This window comes from Neofelis nebulosa, chromosome 2, assembly GCF_028018385.1.
Source record: "Neofelis nebulosa isolate mNeoNeb1 chromosome 2, mNeoNeb1.pri, whole genome shotgun sequence".
In the NCBI taxonomy this organism is placed as follows: domain Eukaryota; kingdom Metazoa; phylum Chordata; class Mammalia; order Carnivora; family Felidae; genus Neofelis; species Neofelis nebulosa.
Genome location: NC_080783.1, coordinates 134,220,823 through 134,238,411, shown reverse-complemented (window position 1 = coordinate 134,238,411; position 17,589 = coordinate 134,220,823). Strand labels below are relative to the sequence as shown.

The 17,589-nt window shown below is 35.4% G+C and overlaps 1 protein-coding gene across 9 annotated transcripts in view; it reads right to left on the bottom strand.

Moving 5' to 3' along the window:
* COL11A1 (collagen type XI alpha 1 chain) overlaps positions 1-17,589 on the bottom strand; it is a 220,750-nt gene that overhangs the window by 62,545 nt on the left and 140,616 nt on the right. For all 9 annotated transcript variants that reach the window (XM_058716371.1, XM_058716376.1, XM_058716372.1 and 6 more), the window contains 5 exons: positions 14,759-14,812; positions 9,755-9,808; positions 6,962-7,069; positions 6,265-6,354; positions 5,954-6,007 (listed from right to left, as the gene is read on the bottom strand). In XM_058716371.1, coding sequence (XP_058572354.1) covers positions 5,954-6,007; positions 6,265-6,354; positions 6,962-7,069; positions 9,755-9,808; positions 14,759-14,812 — 360 coding nt within the window. The remainder of the gene's footprint in view (positions 1-5,953; positions 6,008-6,264; positions 6,355-6,961; positions 7,070-9,754; positions 9,809-14,758; positions 14,813-17,589) is intronic.

Below are 17,589 nucleotides of genomic sequence, written 5' to 3'. Positions count from 1 at the left end.
AGCAGTTTACAAAGAAGACATAAAATTTAAGAAAATATAAACAAAAAGACAAAGAAAAAGAAATAGGCAAAAAAATAGATAAGACAGTAACCTTTTATGGCAAAAGATAGAACCAACAATATTAGTAACCTAAAAATGCATACTATAGACAAATGTCCTTCCCAACTTCAGGCCATAATCTACTGATGGGTTATGAAATCAATTCAATGGGTCCTGTCCAACACTTAAAAAATTAATTATAATAAAATAGTATAGATAATATTAAAGCATATCACATGTACTTTTTTGATAGAACTGAATTTGGAAAGTTCCTAAATTTTGACCCTATGATTTCTGTAAGTCAAAGCCAAAAGAGAAATCAGTTTCACAATTCATAAGTTAAAAGGGGATGGGGAAGCTAGCTAACTGCTAAAGAAATTACAAAGATTTCTAAAGCTAGGAGTAGCAAGAGATTTTTTCTAAGGATATTCATAACGAGGGCCCTGCATCAAGCAATCTCTCATATCCTCAAACAGATCCCTTTGGTTGATAAAACTCTACACATCGTAGTTCCTCCAAGCATAAGCCAATGACATCACAGCTAGACCTTTCAGAGTTCAGTAAGCCCGCTTCCGTAGGATATCATAGCAATGTGACAAAGATAACCCAGACTGTATTTCTGACTGAATGGATTATGAATAAAGAGACTGAATGTCAAAAATATTTATAAATAAATATATGGACACAAGGTTGGATGGCTGGCTATTAAATATTATATTTTGCTTTGTATGGATCAGAATACATAAAAATATAGTGTATAAGGTACAAAATTGTGACATGTACGAAGCTTAAAAATCTCACTGTGAGCAAGAAATGTTAATTAATAAAACCCATACTTAAGGCTTTTAGTTTTAGTTCATCAATATCCTGTGCAATGAGGGAATTTATTCCTCTAGTAATCCAGAAATACACAGCACACCTAGGCTCCTTAAAAATTGCATTATAGGATTAATAAGCTAAAGATACAATGGAATACGGAAAACATCTATAGTCATTAAGTATTCAAACTGTACGTCTGGTTAAGCAGTTTGATCTCACATTCATTCAAATTAGTTATAAAGACCATGTAAAGGAATACTAAAGCCAGTTAGCTCTTATGTTAACTCCTGTAACTTTCTTCCTTTGAACAAAATTATTCACAGCAGTGGAGAAGGGTCAGGAAGACTTGGGAAAATGCAACTGACAGAGAGAAGTGGAGAGAGGTGGAAAGGTACAGAGAGGTAGAGAGAGAGAGATAGAGAAAGAGAACACTTAATTAAGCAAATGCTTGCAGAGTGAGAGGCATACTTATCTGGAAATGAGTCTGTGTAATGTTTCCAAAGGGTTTTTGGCTTTTTATCTCCAAAGGACCATGAACATGGATAGGTTGTTTACCTTCTCTAAACCTCTGACTTTTTGCCTTTAAAAATGTAATGATAATATCTACTGAGGTAGCAAGAATCAAATCAAATAAAATTTATAAAGTTCCTAGCATTAAGGTTTGAAAGAATAAACACTTTTGTTTTAATATTTATTTTTGAAAGAGAGACAGACTGAGTGCAAGCGGGAGAGGGATAGAGAGACAGGGAGACACAGAATCTGAAACAGGCTCCAGGCTCTATGCTGACAGCTCAGACTCACAAACCGTGAGATCATGACCTGAGCTGAAGTCAGACACTCAACCGACTGAGCCACCTAGGCGTCCCAAGAATAAACACTTTTAACATTGCTTCACTGCCCTTTTTTATTTCCTTTACCCTTCACATTCTTTATCCACCTTCTTTCCCACAGAGAATTCATCACGTTAATATTTTTTTTCTTTAATATGAATAACTGCAAAATCCCATCCTTCTCCATTCTTATGAATTTCAGTCCTGCATTTACCATGACATGGTCAAAATCTCAAAGGCAAAGTTAGTATGAGATTGATAAAAACTCAGAACTATCTATTATAGAGTCAAGAAATTCTACAGGTTATTTTTACCCCTTCATCCCTTATGACTTAGAATTTGGCTGTCTCTCACCAAATGACCAGATATTTTCCTCTGATATGTTGATGTCACCCGTTGATCAACATTGCAAAATAGAACTTGTGATCTTTCTTGATAAATCAGTCACCACTCCTGATTCCTTGTGTTCACTATCAATTGCAACCTAACACCATAAAAAGTCTTAAACCACAAAAATAAGAATTAACATGAATAAATTTTCTGGCTAAAATATGATTTACATCTAGAAAATCAACAGTTTTCTTTCTTTTTAAAAAAAATGTTTATTTATTTCTTTTTGAGAATGGGGAGGGGCAGAGAGAGAGGGAGAGAGAGAGAATCCTAAGCAGGCTCTGTGCTCTCAGTGCAGAGCACGATGAGGGACTCAATCCTATGAAATGTGAGATCATGACCTGAGCCCAAATTAACAGTCAGATGCTCAACCGACTGAGCCACCTAGGCACCCAACCTTTTTTCTTTTAGTCTTTTCATTTGGAATAAAAACTTTTCCAATCAAATTTCACATGCAAAAAATTGTTTTAGATTGAGTAACCAAGGCTTGGTTAAAACTTATTACGAACTAGGGGCGCCTGGGTGGCGCAGTCGGTTAAGCGTCCGACTTCAGCCAGGTCACGATCTCGCGGCCCGTGAGTTCGAGCCCCGCGTCAGGCTCTGGGCTGATGGCTCGGAGCCTGGAGCCTGTTTCTGATTCTGTGTCTCCCTCTCTCTCTGCCCCTCCCCCGTTCATGTTCTGTCTCTCTCTGTCCCAAAAATAAATAAAAAGCGTTGAAAAAAAAAAAAAATTAAAAAAAAAAACTTATTACGAACTAGAAGTCATCATCATGAACCTCTTTAGTACATTTTATAGCAATTATAGAAACAGCATAAGGAACTAATAAATATGAATGATGTCTTTAGTGGTTCCTCTTGATGAAGAATTTTCATTGGATGATGGATACAGAATTAGATATGTGAATTTATTATGGGAAAAGGTGTGAATTCAAAATAACTGAACTCACAGTGAGCATCTGTGGAACATTTCTATTAGCAAAATATAAAGCCTTTTAAAATCTCTTGTGACTGCTGAGAGGTTTTGGGTTTCCATGTGAAAGTCTTTGTTGTTGTTGTCTTTGTTGTTGATCCTGACCAGGTAAAATTGCTCTGGGAATGGAAGGCAACACTAAGCTGTCATTCCCACAAGGACACAAGCTTGAGGTATCACTCAGCTTTCATCTTTCCTCACTGCCCACATCCAATCTTAGTAATAAATCCTCCTCTCCTGCCATCCCAGTGTTTGTGACATCCGCACTGTCCTTTGACTTCCCACTGGCCTTGTCACTGGCTCACTCGTATTATGACATTGATCACAGCTTTCATGCTCGAGTCTCTCCCATTTATGTTCTATATTATACACAATGATATTTTCCCTAAAATTTATTTTTTTACTCCAAAAGACTGTATTTTTTTACTCCACTTGCTCCAAAAACTTCAAAACTTCAAATTACTTCAACTTATGACTTTAGAACTTCAATAATCATATTGAATATTATATGTCTGCTCTAGCTTTAAATTATGTAAATACATAGCAGAGTGCCTGGATCCTAGCAAGAATTTATCAAATTTTAGTCCTTCCTCTCAAAGTACTCCCTTTAATAAGATCGGATATCCCCTAATGCCTTATCTTTTTTTTTCTCACTCTTAAATGATCTTTCAATCTTCTGCACTCTGTGAAGCCAAGTTCAAGGGGTACCTCCTGCATGACCTTTTTTGCTGCTTTCTCTTCTCTGCCTCCCAACCTTGCAGAATTAATGTTTATTGTTTGTATGCCATTAGGCATCTAATCATTGACTGTCTTGCAGTGCTGTTTAGAGGTTGGTGTGTTTCTTTTCGAAAGGGTTTACCTTAAGGTCACTTAAAGGGATATGTTCTATTGAAGTTAATTGTATATAAGGAAGTAGGTAGTATTGCCAAATAAATGGTGTTAAAGCTGACTAAATAAATATTAGATTTTTATATCATATTTAATATATAATTATATATGCAAATACTTGATTAATAGTCTATTAAAGTATAGCTCTTGTGTATACTATGCAAATACAAATACAAATACATGGATATTAACTTTTCCAAACACCTAGATAGCATTATTTGATTGGGCCCTAAAACTAAACAGTTTAATTCTTGTAATGGTGATTCAGGTTTCACAGATACAATAACTTGATCTTAAAAATATATATATATTCTAAAATAAAATCAGTTTAGAATATGAAATTCTGATTAAATGGATTGCATTGTGCTGAACATTTTGAAGATTCTATGCTCAAATAAAAACTTCTGTTGTGTTCAACTTTTGTTCCTGCTAGTGCTACCAGCACTTACTTATCAGGATATTTTAAGTGTTCTACATATTTTTGCGCATATAGAAGGTCAAATGTAGTTATTGAAATACTTATTTTTCTTTTGAAAAAATCTTTACAATATGTCCATACCTACCTTAATCACTGTAATATGACATTTATGTGATCTTCAGCTTAAATATGTTAATCAATCAGCCAAAGGAAAAATGCCATGTTCTCAGTATTAGTTATGCTATATACACTTCACTCCAATATAAGGCTTTCTGACAACTCAAATAGGTAGATATGGAATGATTACTGTCTGTCAGACACCATGCTGTGAATGTACTAAAATACAGAAACTCACATTCTAATGAGAGAGACAACCGGTTATATTCCAAAGTAATTTCTGAAACACAAACCATAACAAAGAGCACTAAGTGTGAAAAAATTTCACCAAAAAATGAAATGGAAGTAAAGTGTCAAGAGATGACCACATAGAGATTTAACATTTAAGCTTGATCTTTATAGATAAGTAGAATTTTTGTCAAGTAGAAAAGGAAAAATGGGGTCTTCTGTAAGAAGGGGAAAAGTAAATAGTATACTCTCTGCAAAGTGTAAAAGATCATGGTAGTTTGAGAAGCAAGAAGTTCAGTGCATTAAATTGGGTAGAATTAGATGTAGTCAATAAGGCAAATAAAATAAGCTACAGTGACTGGCACCAAGCCATGAGGATGACTTGGTCATGCTAAGGAGTCTGTTTCTGAAGGTGGCACGGGACCACAAGAGGCATTAAAGCAGAGGAATGGCACAGTGTACCGGTAATTCTAGAACCAATGGGCAAAACTGCAGAGGCTAAAGGGATGGAGTCGAAGGCATGAATGAAGACACTATTAAGCAAGGAGAGACAGGAAAGAGTCTGGACAAAGGTGGTAGCAGTGGAAATAAAGAAAAGGGACGCCTTAAAAAAACATTGGAGGGGGCACTAATATGACTTTAACATTTTGTACTAGGAAGTTGAGAGAGGATTTAAAGCCACTTCCAGCTTTTCAGACTGGTGAAATAAAATAGAGAATGAGATGAGGCCACTAAAATTGGCAATTTGGCTATTACTGGTAACCTTTCTGAGAAAAGGTAAGAACAAAGGTGAATTCATGGGAGAAAATGAAGACTGTATTCAATTGCTTTCAGAGGGATTGATCTATATCTCAAAAAAGAAAAGGTGAAGTAACAATCTGATATTTTCTCATTTTCTGGTTATTTCATAAGGTTACATTAACCTGCTTTTTAAAAGCATTGACAAAATTCAAGTCTCATCAAGTACTCACAATAAGACAAATTATGATTTATTTCCTTGGGCATTTATGAAGCAAGTTAGCTCCTTTTACCTCCTGACAGTAGCAGTGGAGTAAATATTTCCAATCGTCTAAACTCTTCTGCGTCTGCACTCATTAGCGCATGCAATTAGTAGAAACCAGGCATTGACTGATTTGATTGACGTGTGTTTATTTTCTCTCCCACACACTGTGGGATCACAGCATGAGAGTAATGAAAGAAGAGCCATAATTTGCAACCAAGGGTAGCATGGCTATTTATTATAATCATACTTACAACTGGCCCTGGTGGGCCCTGGGGACCTTCCCCTCCTTTCAGTCCAGGTGCACCCTGGGAAATGAGAATAAAAACAAAGAAAATGAATCGATGTGAATTGAATATAAATAGGGGAGGTAGGATTTCTAAAATGAAGACGTTAAGAAGTGTTTTTAGACACAAATATATATTGCTATATATATTATGATAATCAATGCTTATGCTTACATATTTCCCCTTCATTACTCATGAATCTTTACTTAGTCAAGTCCTGAGAAAAATGTTTCAATAAGCAATCTCATTCAGATGCTTTATCTATATGCTGATTATACCTGAGCTCCAGGAAGACCTCTTTCACCTGGGAAACCACGCAGTCCTGCTGGTCCGTCTTTCCCTGAGATACCTTGAGGACCGGGGTCACCCTAAAGAATATAGTACACATTAGTCACGGAGAATAATTTCTACAGGTTTCTATAAGCAAAACTGTTATTATGTCTAACCTGGAAGTAAGGCCTAAATGTTATTCAATAATGAGAATATTGTGTGGAATGCCACATACATTATAATGAACTAATCATATTTAAGAATGTACAGGGGCGCCTGGGTGGCTCAGTCGGTTGGGTGTCTGACTTTGGCTCAGGTCATGATCTCATGGTTCATGGGTTTGAGGCTCGCATCAGGCTGTGTGCTGACAGGTCAGAGCCTGGAGCCTGCTTCGGATTCTGTGTCTCCCTCTCTCTCTGCCCCTCCCCTGCTCATGCTCTCTCTCTGCCTCAAAAATAAATATAAACATTAAAAAAAAAAGAATGTACATACATGGATGGCTTTATGGTAAGTGATGCTAAGTGGTCTTATGTTATTGTTCAGTCACACCTTGAAGTACAATAACTAAATATTTTACTGATATATCTTTCTGATCCATTGAAACACTGTGCTAACAGTTAGAGACCCAATGGACAAGTGATGAAAAGCTACAGTGGAAAGTAAATGGATGTTTTTAGCCAAGAAAATTCCGTAAGCATGTCATACCTTTGCACCTTCTTTTCCTGCAGCACCAGGAAGACCTTGCTCACCAGGAGGGCCGGGAGGGCCAGGATGTCCTCGTTCACCTATTGGGCCAGTCTCACCCGTTGGTCCCTAAATTGGAAAGCAAAACCTCATTAGATTGTGCTTTTGTTTTTCATAAAGATAACATAAACCCCAAATAAGTACTACTCCCTTTTACAATAGTTTATTATTCTCATTTATTTTCATAATGTCCTACAAAACATATAAGAGCAGCACGGGTCCAGGAGGAGTCTGAAAAGAGTAAGTGTTGTCCTTGGTAAGGATCTGAGTGTACAAGGGACATACATAGGTAAACTCAAAAAGCTATTTTCTTTGTTTAATATCAGAATTGCTTCAGAATGATGCCAGTTAAAACCACAGTTTTTAACTACAGTTTCATCCCATTCCCTCTTTTTTCATATAAGATATCAATGAGTTTAGGAGTAGAAGAGGCATTGGTACCACAGGGGTAGCTACTCAATGAATCACTGCTCGATAAGAAGCCTGGGTCCCCTGGAAACCAAACAACCAAAGTAGTTCTCCTTGGAATTTCCATGACTGGAGACCTCCCTAGAGTTAATCTATATTCATTTGACAAAATCTAGGGAATGTAGCAGGGAGATCCTGAAGGCTGTGAGTTTGGGCTGGCAGTTCCTCCCGGCCAAAAGCTATAACAAATAGCCCGCTGCCTTAAATTGCTGCAGAATGCCAAAGTGAAAAATATCAGGTCATTTATGTGTCCCCTGAGTGGTGCTGTTTGGTGGTGCTAAAGTTTAATGAGCTTTCAAGTGTAAATAGAGAATGGTGACCAGTTGCTCTCTATCTCCACTTAGAATAAAGCAAAATGAAGGATTTAAGTTAAAGGCATATAAAGAGAAAGTTTCCAGATGCCAAGGTTGTTAAACAGCGGCATGTGTTGTTGAAGTTGTTTACGCATTATCATTCCCTGTTATTTTTCTAAAAATGCAACAGATTCTTTGCCTCTGGTCTTGGATACAGAGCATATCTGCCTCAACTTTGAGTGTAAATTTCTAGGTTTAAATTCTTTTATTATGTATTACTTAAAGTCCTCAATTTATCGTTAATGTGCAAATACTCCCCCGGAAACGTACTGTTCTTGAATATCTGATCACTGGAATTTCAATAGTAAGCAATGTAAAATTGATCCTAATTTAATGGCTATCACTATTGAGAAAAATGAGCAACATGACTACAAAAAATGGAGTGAATATTAAATATTGCAATCAATATAGTTCCTAGTAAATCACTTCCTTTGTCCTAATATAAAAATTAGGCTATTGAAATAGGACATTGGATTTTCTCTCTTAAAATAACCAATGAAGAAAACTAACTCAATGAAAATGCATCCTCAACAAAACACCTGATACTTTTATGCCTTAAAGTAGGGAGGAACAAGAACAACAAAGATCTCAGAAGCCAGATGTCTACATTAGGCAGAGATGAATTTCCAAAAGGTATAAGGTCCTGAAATATTCAGGGAAGCCCCTTGATGTCTACATTCTAGTTGGATTTTAACTTCATTTATTTAATTAAAAGGAATAATTCTTTCAGTTATAGTTTTTCACAGAAAATTGCCATGAAGCCGCTTGCAGTGGAAAAAATAAGATATTTTGAAGGTAATTATTGAGGGAGTATTTTTTTTTTAACTAAACCTGGTAAGCAGTTAAGAGCTTGTCAGCACACACACAAAAAAGCATGCAAAAAAAAATAATGCGTACTACATTTCTTTTATAAAAGAACAAACAGTATTTCCCTTTTTTTGGGATTCATCTTTGGAATTAAATGATCAGCCAATCCAAGAATTCTTCATTTTTGCTTCTGTGACACATATTCCTAGAAAGATGATGCAGTTTTTTGTTTCTTTAGTTCCATATGTATTTGGATGTGCATGCTTGTGTGTGAGTGTGTGTGTGTGGATGCATAAAGTGCTAAGAATGAATTATAGGCTGAGAAAAAGCCATTTAATGCAATTAAATAATTAAAACACTTATTCAACTGCTCTTGCTCTTTTGCTATAGCAGGGGTAAAATTCCAGCTGAATAAACTAAATATGTTCTGTCCATTCAATACCACTTTGTCAGAATAAATATTTTCTATTCCCACAAATTATTCCATGATTCAGTATACTGCATCAATCATTGGGACTCTTTCTGCCACCTATGTTGAAAAAGCTATTCGTCTTTGTCATTGTTTAGACATATTCAAAGATTACAAACTAATATTTTATCATTGATGGAAATCATTACAAAGACAAAAATATTAAGAAACATGTAATAATGACAAATATTACAGTTTTAGGGGAAAAAGTTGTACTCAAAGATTTATATTATATTTGTAATATATTATACATCTAAATATAATTTATACTCAGAAATCTGAAGTCATTTTGTAATTTGAAATTCTAGGAAAATATTATGGTTGGCCTTTCTAATAAAGCATTTTGGTAGTGTTAGTAGGTAGTACCATGGTCAGGCTTTTATGTTAACTTCATTGTGAATTTTCTGACTGAATTTTCATTATTTGCTTCATTCTCTTTTCTCTATGCATCTAACTGAAATAATCACTTCAGCTACGCAAAGTTTGCTAAAGTTTACTTGAGATAGGCCAGTGGCATGCATTTAAATCTGGTATATAAAACATAAAGTACAACATTTTGAATCATAATAAAATGGACAGATTTTATACAGCATAGAAAAGATGAAAATATAAATAGGAAAATAAATCTTCTTAGAGAAATAAAGTAAAGGGACATACCTGTGGTCCAACGACACCCCCTGGTCCCGGAGGGCCAGTCTTGCCTTGAAATCCCTGAGGAAAGAAAGCTAGACGTTACGAAAGCATAGATTCAAATTTGTAAGGTAACTCACATTAAAACAAAGTCACTTTTTGGTTAAAAATACTCATTATTAAATGTTTAAATATAAATTATATTCTAGTTTTCTTTGAAATTCAAAATTACCGTCCTCACTATTTCACATTATAGTCCAATGATTACTTTCAATAAACTTAAAAAATTAAATAAGACATTGGGATGAAGGTGAAGGGAAAACGTGTTCTTAGCCCTAATCTACCTAGTCAGAGTGAGAATTTTAACATAGCAATGCTTATGGATGAAATAAATGATTTAGACATTCTTTAATGTTTGTTTGTTTGTTTGTTTGTTTGTTTAGTTAGAGGAAGCAAATGGGAGAGGGGCAAAGAGAGTGGAAGAGAGAGAATCCCAAGCAGGCTCCAAACTGTCAGCTCACAGCCTGACTCAGGGTTAGATCCCACAAACCGTGAGATCATGACCTGAGCAGAAATCCGGAGTTGGATGCCTAACTCACTGAGCCACCCAGGTGTCCCCTGGCATTCTTGAAACAGGCCACTGGCTCTGTGTACAGAGATAAATCTAAGGTCTGTCATATTAATGCATTTCTCTTTCCAGCATTCCAACGTAAAATAAAACAAGAATAGAATCAAAACAAAATAAAAACAAAAATAAAACAAAACAGGATGTAGAGTACATTTAAAAGGCGAAAGATTTATGCAATCTGAAGAGAAACCAGAGTACATTTATAAAAAAAAAAAATTTTGCATGATTAGTAATCATTTTAGCATTTTATCAGTCTTCTTTCTTAAAATATCCCAAAATGTAGTTACAACTGTACCTTGTAAATAACGCAGCCATTAAGAGAAAATCTGGTAGATGTAAGCAGCATGTAGCCAATAAACAAAGCCTTTGAGCATATATTTTGGTGTCTATATTTCTCTAGACTCATGGGTTATTCATCCCGTATGACTGTTTTATGATTAGCAAATTTTTCTCTCATGTAAGTTAACTTACACTTAACAGTTGGAGAAGAAGCTTCAAAATACAGGGAGAAAAACTTCAGATGAAATGAATTAAAGCAAATAGTGTTTGTAAAAGTATTTATAGTAAAATGAGACTAAAAATAATAAGACCGGAAAGCAAAGGGCAGAAACTGGTAGCCCTGTGCTTATATAACAGGCAACTGATTAAATTATAATAACAAAATTATTAAGTAGGGAAAAGGAAAAGAAGCTGTATTTGGAATTACTTTACTTGATGTAACAGGGAAAAAAAATAGATCCCTTCTATTTTTTAAAGCCATTAATTCTTTTTTTAAATTTTTAAAACTTTAAAATTTTATTTATTTATTTATTTATTTATTTATTTATTTATTTATTTATTATTTGTTTTTGAGAGAGAGAGAGAGAGAGCGAACAGGAGAGGGCAGAGAGAGAGGGAAAGAATCTTAAGCAGGTTCCACTTCCACCGTGGGGCCCTATGTGGGGCTCAATCTGATGACCATGAGATCATGACCTGAGCCGAAATCAAGAGTTGGACATTTAATGGACTGAGTCTCCCAGGACCCCTACATCCATTAATTCCTAAGACCAACAGGGTTTGTCTTGAGATACCACTTTTAATAGCAAGACAAATTAATATAAGGAGAATATATTGTAGATTTTATTTAGTATTTTAACTTTTTTTCAAGTTATTGGTTTGGAAATTTACACACACACACACGTATATACACATATCAGCATACCTATATACATGTGTGTATGATGTGTATGTATATATACATATTTCTTTCCCATTGACAGATAACAGCTTGCTGTTCCTCTTACCGATTTGTTCACAGGGTTTATTCCCATACTCTATCTACTCCTAGATTATCTCAATAACCCTCTGGACCACTATTGTTACTTATATGTTGATGAACTCCTCTGCAACAAACTCTTCCTCAATCTCTAATCTGTGTCAAACCCTATAACTCTCTCATAAGTGCTTACTGGGCATTTCTAATTGGACCTCACACTCTCTCCTCAACTTTATATTCTCAACATGGAGCTCACTAAATGAATACTCTCCTTTGATTTTCCTCCTGTGTTCTCTTATTACTAGCAGAGAGACTAGATATCCCAGGCTTCCCTTCAGTCCTCAGACTCCGTCATTCATCCTACTGTGTCATCTTAGAACCTCTCTAAAATGCGGCTTCTTCTCTCTTGTGGAGGAGACCTGTTTTTATTCAAACTGTAGTCACCATTGTCCTTGACCACTCAGCTTTTCAGGTCAGGTTCACACACTCGTCCACTTTGGCTAGAGTCACCATCTCACTAAAGCAAATCTAATCAACTCATTATTAAGTACATATCATGCAACATCCATTACCAACTTCTAAACAATCTGGATCTAGGCTGTCACTCTAGCTACCTCTCTGCTTTGAAAATATGTCTTAAAGTTTAGCCATGCTGATTTTCTAACCTTTCCCTAAATAGCCCTATACCACATATTTGCATAGCCTGTTCCCTCTGTCTAGATTATAGATTACCCTTCTCCCAATTTCTGATCAGTAAATTTGACATGAAGATGTAAATGCAATTGTGAACTTCAAAAAAAAATTACTCTTGCAAGTTTTTTTTAGTAAGTGTGAGAACAAGAACAGTACATGAAAAAACAATTGCAATAAATAATTAATGGTAAAAATCAATTGATTAAAAATCAATGTTTAATTGGGGAAATTCTGCAAACAATGTGGAAAGGAAGAGAGATGTTAGCACATCTGAGTGGGTGATGGATTTGGGAGGAGATGGGGGACAGCATAGTGTCTATGTCTGCTCATTTAAAACATTCAGAGTGTTTGCAAATATCTAATAAATGTGACACAAATAAACCATGTACAAGAAAATTTTATAGTTCACAATGGAGTGTGCTTGTTCAACATTATCATCTAATAAGACTACACTTGCCATTTAATTTTAGAATTACAAGTTAAGTTATGTTTTTCAAAGTTCCTGAAAACTGAGGTCAATTTGCCACATTGCATCTGCAGTAAGACCCAAGAAAAATGTTCATTTCCATTCTGATAATCTGTAAGAGACTAAGTTAATCTTAGGATCACTGTGGGATTTGGCAGTGTGTTTTGGAGGCAAATTTGGGTTGTTTCAGTATAATAGAAATTATTTCTTATTATTGCCAGTGGCCTTAAAAAGCTTTGAATTATAAAACGTCAGATGAAACTTCAAGTTTTTCTTACTCGAGACAAATCTCAATATAACAAAAGAATTTCTTCCTCAAAATAAGTGACACATATACAGCAAAATATGGTTTCTCTAGATTCTGACTCTTTCTTATACAATGCAATCCTTTGAATCCCCATCAGCACATAACAAGGTGAGAAAAAAAGGTTCCTGACCATAGTTTGATTCACTATTGCTCTTAAAAGTGGATTTGAAATCAGGAATACAATTTTCCAGAAGTAATTCTGACCTTTGTCTATAAGAAACTACTAGATGAGAACATTCATCTTAGAATCACTACTTAATATGCTATTTGTCCTCTTTGCTTAAATTTAAATGTTATATATAATATAGTTCCTTTGGATAGAAACAGAGGTCTTGATTAAATTGAAGACAAAAGGAATTTTACAATAGCCACTCTCTAGGTATCCCTTCCCCAAAAGACATTTTGAAAACATTCTAGAGTCACTCCCATGACATAGCTACACAATGACTTAGTTAAAAATGACTGACTGCAAGATTGGAGAATACATTTGCAAATCTGAGTATGGATTCTTCATTAAAAGGTTTATTTTATGCTCCTCATGCAGATGTGATTCCCCAGAGGAAACCCAAACAATTTTACTCTTTGGTCTCACTAAATCATATTTCATTCTGCTTTTGAAATCTAAGACTTTGAAGTTTACAATCTGACTAAAATTAAGAAGTTGCTACACTAAGAATCGTTGGTTGGTGAGCAAAACTGGAATTGAGTTGCTGCTGATAGATTGTTTATCCTACGCAGAAAATCATCCTGTTTTCAGATTTGTTGCTGTGTGCACACTCGATACAACTCCAAATATGTCTTCATGCTGGCTGCATGCCCTAAAATGACTTTGAATCACATCGTCAAAGCTGGTCTGTGCTGTGATTTCCTTAAGAAATCTGGATAAAATTAATCAATGGTGCAATCCAAGCATTGATTCCAAGGAAATGTGCTAAGCTATGATAACTTCTGATTAGACTAACATTCCAGTGCAAAAGCCAGACACATGATTTTGTAACAGTGGCAGAATAAATAAACAAACCCACCAGCAGCCTCAAACTGTGCTTAAAGTGTCAGTTTCCCCTGTCCAAATCATTGTTATTCACAGAAGTTGTTCAGACATTTATTTAATGTTATATTCCTCTTAATTTTAAAATAAAATTCAGATACATTTTTTTTTCATTTACATTTTCCTACTTGAGGTGACAGGATGGATTTGAGATAGTTTCAACCTAATTATAGCCTTATGGTTTCAACAGAAAATATTTCATCCCTTTGTTCTACACAGAAGAATGCATTATTTGCATGGTTAAGTATAATGTATTTCTGTTAGGGAGTGGAAGGGTGATAGGGTTGGATGGAATATATCTATAAACAAATACTTCTGTGAAAGGGTCAAGGTCAACAACTTTGCAGAGGTGTCCAAATGATAATGGGGTCTTCTCCCTAAACTCATCCCCAAAGTGCTATTATTGACAGTAAGGACAATCAAATCAAGTAACACCTCCATCCTTAAGTATATTCATTTGTAGCTGGATACAAATTTGGGTCTTTCTCTATATATATAAAATACAATTTCAATGAAAATAATTTCTCCATTGCTCCTAACCTAGTAAAGGAGCTATTAATAATAAGGTAGCTTTTTGTGAGATGATGAGGAGCCAGGGATGGAAAATTTCAGTCAAAAGAATGGGGTCACTTACAGTCTCTCCACGTTGTCCAGGGTGTCCTGGCAGGCCATCCTTCCCAGGTGGCCCCTGAAATCAAAAATATTAAACACCATATGTCACAAATATTTATTGAACTGTTTTATAGTTTAAATGTATATGTTGGACAATTTTATCATCATATTTTCATTGTATATATTTCGATGTTCTGTTGATTTTACATACAGTAGTGTGTGTGTATATCTCTTTGGGGGTAATTCTATCTGTAACTGTGACCAAGAGAAAACTGTAATTCCAATATGAACATTTTACATTTAAATGATTTCATTAGCATCTGTTTTTTTAAAAAAAAACATTCATATAGATTTTTAAAATTTTTACAAAAAGGTTAATTCTTCAGTACTCGACAAATGAACATTTTCCCCTCTTTTTGGTGCTCTGTTTGTAATTCGATTTCCTGTGCATCAAGATTTGTACAATAGAAAGATAGTGTCCTCTAGTGGTGGTCTGAGCTTCTACCTGATAAGAATGAAACTTCCAAACAAATTACACTCTGTCTCTCAATTTCTTCAAGTAAAGGAAACAGGGTAAGGTTTGCTCAATTTTACGTGTCATTGGGGCCAAATTTTCCCAGTTGGTTTTCTTAAATATCATCCTGAACACATCATTTTTATTAAGCACTGGACAGCACATCTACCATGTTATCACTTTCTCTAAGGGATGCTGTCTGTGTCATGACCAAAGAAATAAATAGAGCAATTAACTAAGTACTTAAAGCAAACAACTCTGTGTGGTTCCTGTGTTTTAGATACTTAGAAGAAATAGATTGCTTCTTTAGTCTGCATTATGGATCGTTCACCCTACTCAGAAACCATTAAGTATTGGGGTCAGATTTCAAAACAGATTTAATAGGTATAGGCGGAAATATTCTCACCCTCTGGAGGAATGAAAGAAATGATCATTTTAATAACTTTTTAAATTTTTTTGACATTTATTTATTTTTAAGAGACACAGAGAGCGCATGAGCAGGAGAGGGGCAGAGAGAGAGAGGGAGCACAGAATCCAAAGCAGGCTCCAGGCTCTGAGCTGTCAGCACAGACCCTAACATGGGGCTTGAACCCACAGACCGCAAGATCATGACCTGAGCTGGTCGGGCACTTAACCGACTGAGCCACCCAGGCGCCCCCATTTTAATAACTTTTTAAATGGTAACAGACATACCTCTCACTGTATGTTAATTATTTAAATAAATCTATCTTAAAAATAGATTATTTACAAAACTCTATTTTCAAATTATCAATGCTTTTTATTTTTTATTTATTTTTTTTTTTTTTAAATTTTTTTTTCAACGTTTTTTATTTATTTTTGGGACAGAGAGAGACAGAGCATGAACGGGGGAGGGGCAGAGAGAGAGAGGGAGACACAGAATCGGAAACAGGCTCCAGGCTCTGAGCCATCAGCTCAGAGCCTGACGCGGGGCTCGAACTCACGGACCGCGAGATCGTGACCTGGCTGAAGTCGGACGCTTAACCGACTGCGCCACCCAGGCGCCCCAAAATTATCAATGCTTTTTAATGCTGAGTTAGAAAAAAGGTTTGTTTCAAACCATAAGAGACTCTTAAATACTGAGAACAAACTGAGGGTTGATGGGGGGGTGCGTAGGGAAGAGGGGAAAGTGGGTGATGGGCATTGAGGAGGGCACCTGTTGCGATCAACACTGGGTGTTTATGGAAACCAATTTGACAATAAATTATATTTAATATTAAAAAAATGAGATTCTTTTCACTGATGGCTTTGTTCCCCAGGAGTAAGACTTTTTTCTACATTGGCTGTAACACCTCAGGAGGAAGGCTTCCTGACGGTACCAGCTCTGTCCCTGATCTCATCTTTATTGACACACCGGTTGCCATGTGAATTAGCAGCTCTAGTTAATGACTGTTATTATGACATTTCACAAGATTATTGTTCGCTCAGTGATTTGCTCATGTCTCCCAGGATCACCTGAGTGATTCCAGTGCCATCCTCTGAAAAGACCAAAACTGGAATGCTTTTAACCAAGGCCCGAAAACATTTTCGGCCATCATTTAAACATTTCTTCTTTCAAAGCCATATATTACAGATCTATGTCTTAGGCACTATGTGTACAGTAATCTAAGATTTAGCTTTGCCCTCCGATTAAAGGTGAAACGCAGAAATAAGTAGTTAATTGCTAGTAGACTTCATGCAGGTTCAGTATTTCAAAACAGTAAATAAGGACACATTTTGTACTTTATTATTATTTTGATACATATAGGAATAAATGTGCTGCCAATTGGGGGAACTAGTAAAAGTTTTAAATAAAGACACAGAGAGTGACCACTAAAGGATAATAAATATGTAGCAGGCTTTTCCCCCGCCCATACTAAAATGCCTCTCAAATTATGTGTTTTGCCATCAGCACAAGCCATTTATATGTTTTCTTACAAATCTGTAAGTATAAATGTTCACTATCTTATATTTGCTAGTTTGAGACATATAGATTATACTTTTATTGCAAAATATTATAACCTTTTAAAACTGTTAAATTTGATCTTAGATCAAAATGACATCGCCTAGGGGTGACTGCAACACGATTTTTAATGGCTTTCCTACATATCCTGAGGGAACAGTGTTAACAGACTACATAAAACATTCATATCATCATTTTTCTTTAAGTATATATTCCAAATATTAAGTGATTAATTCTAAATAATCATAATGGCTCAATAGTGTATCCAATAAAAGAAAGTGGATTAACTACTCATGGCATTAATTTTAAAATCATAATTTTATTGGTCAAAAAACACTGCCCCTTTGATGTTGTTGAAGGGCAGTGGCAACAAATTTAT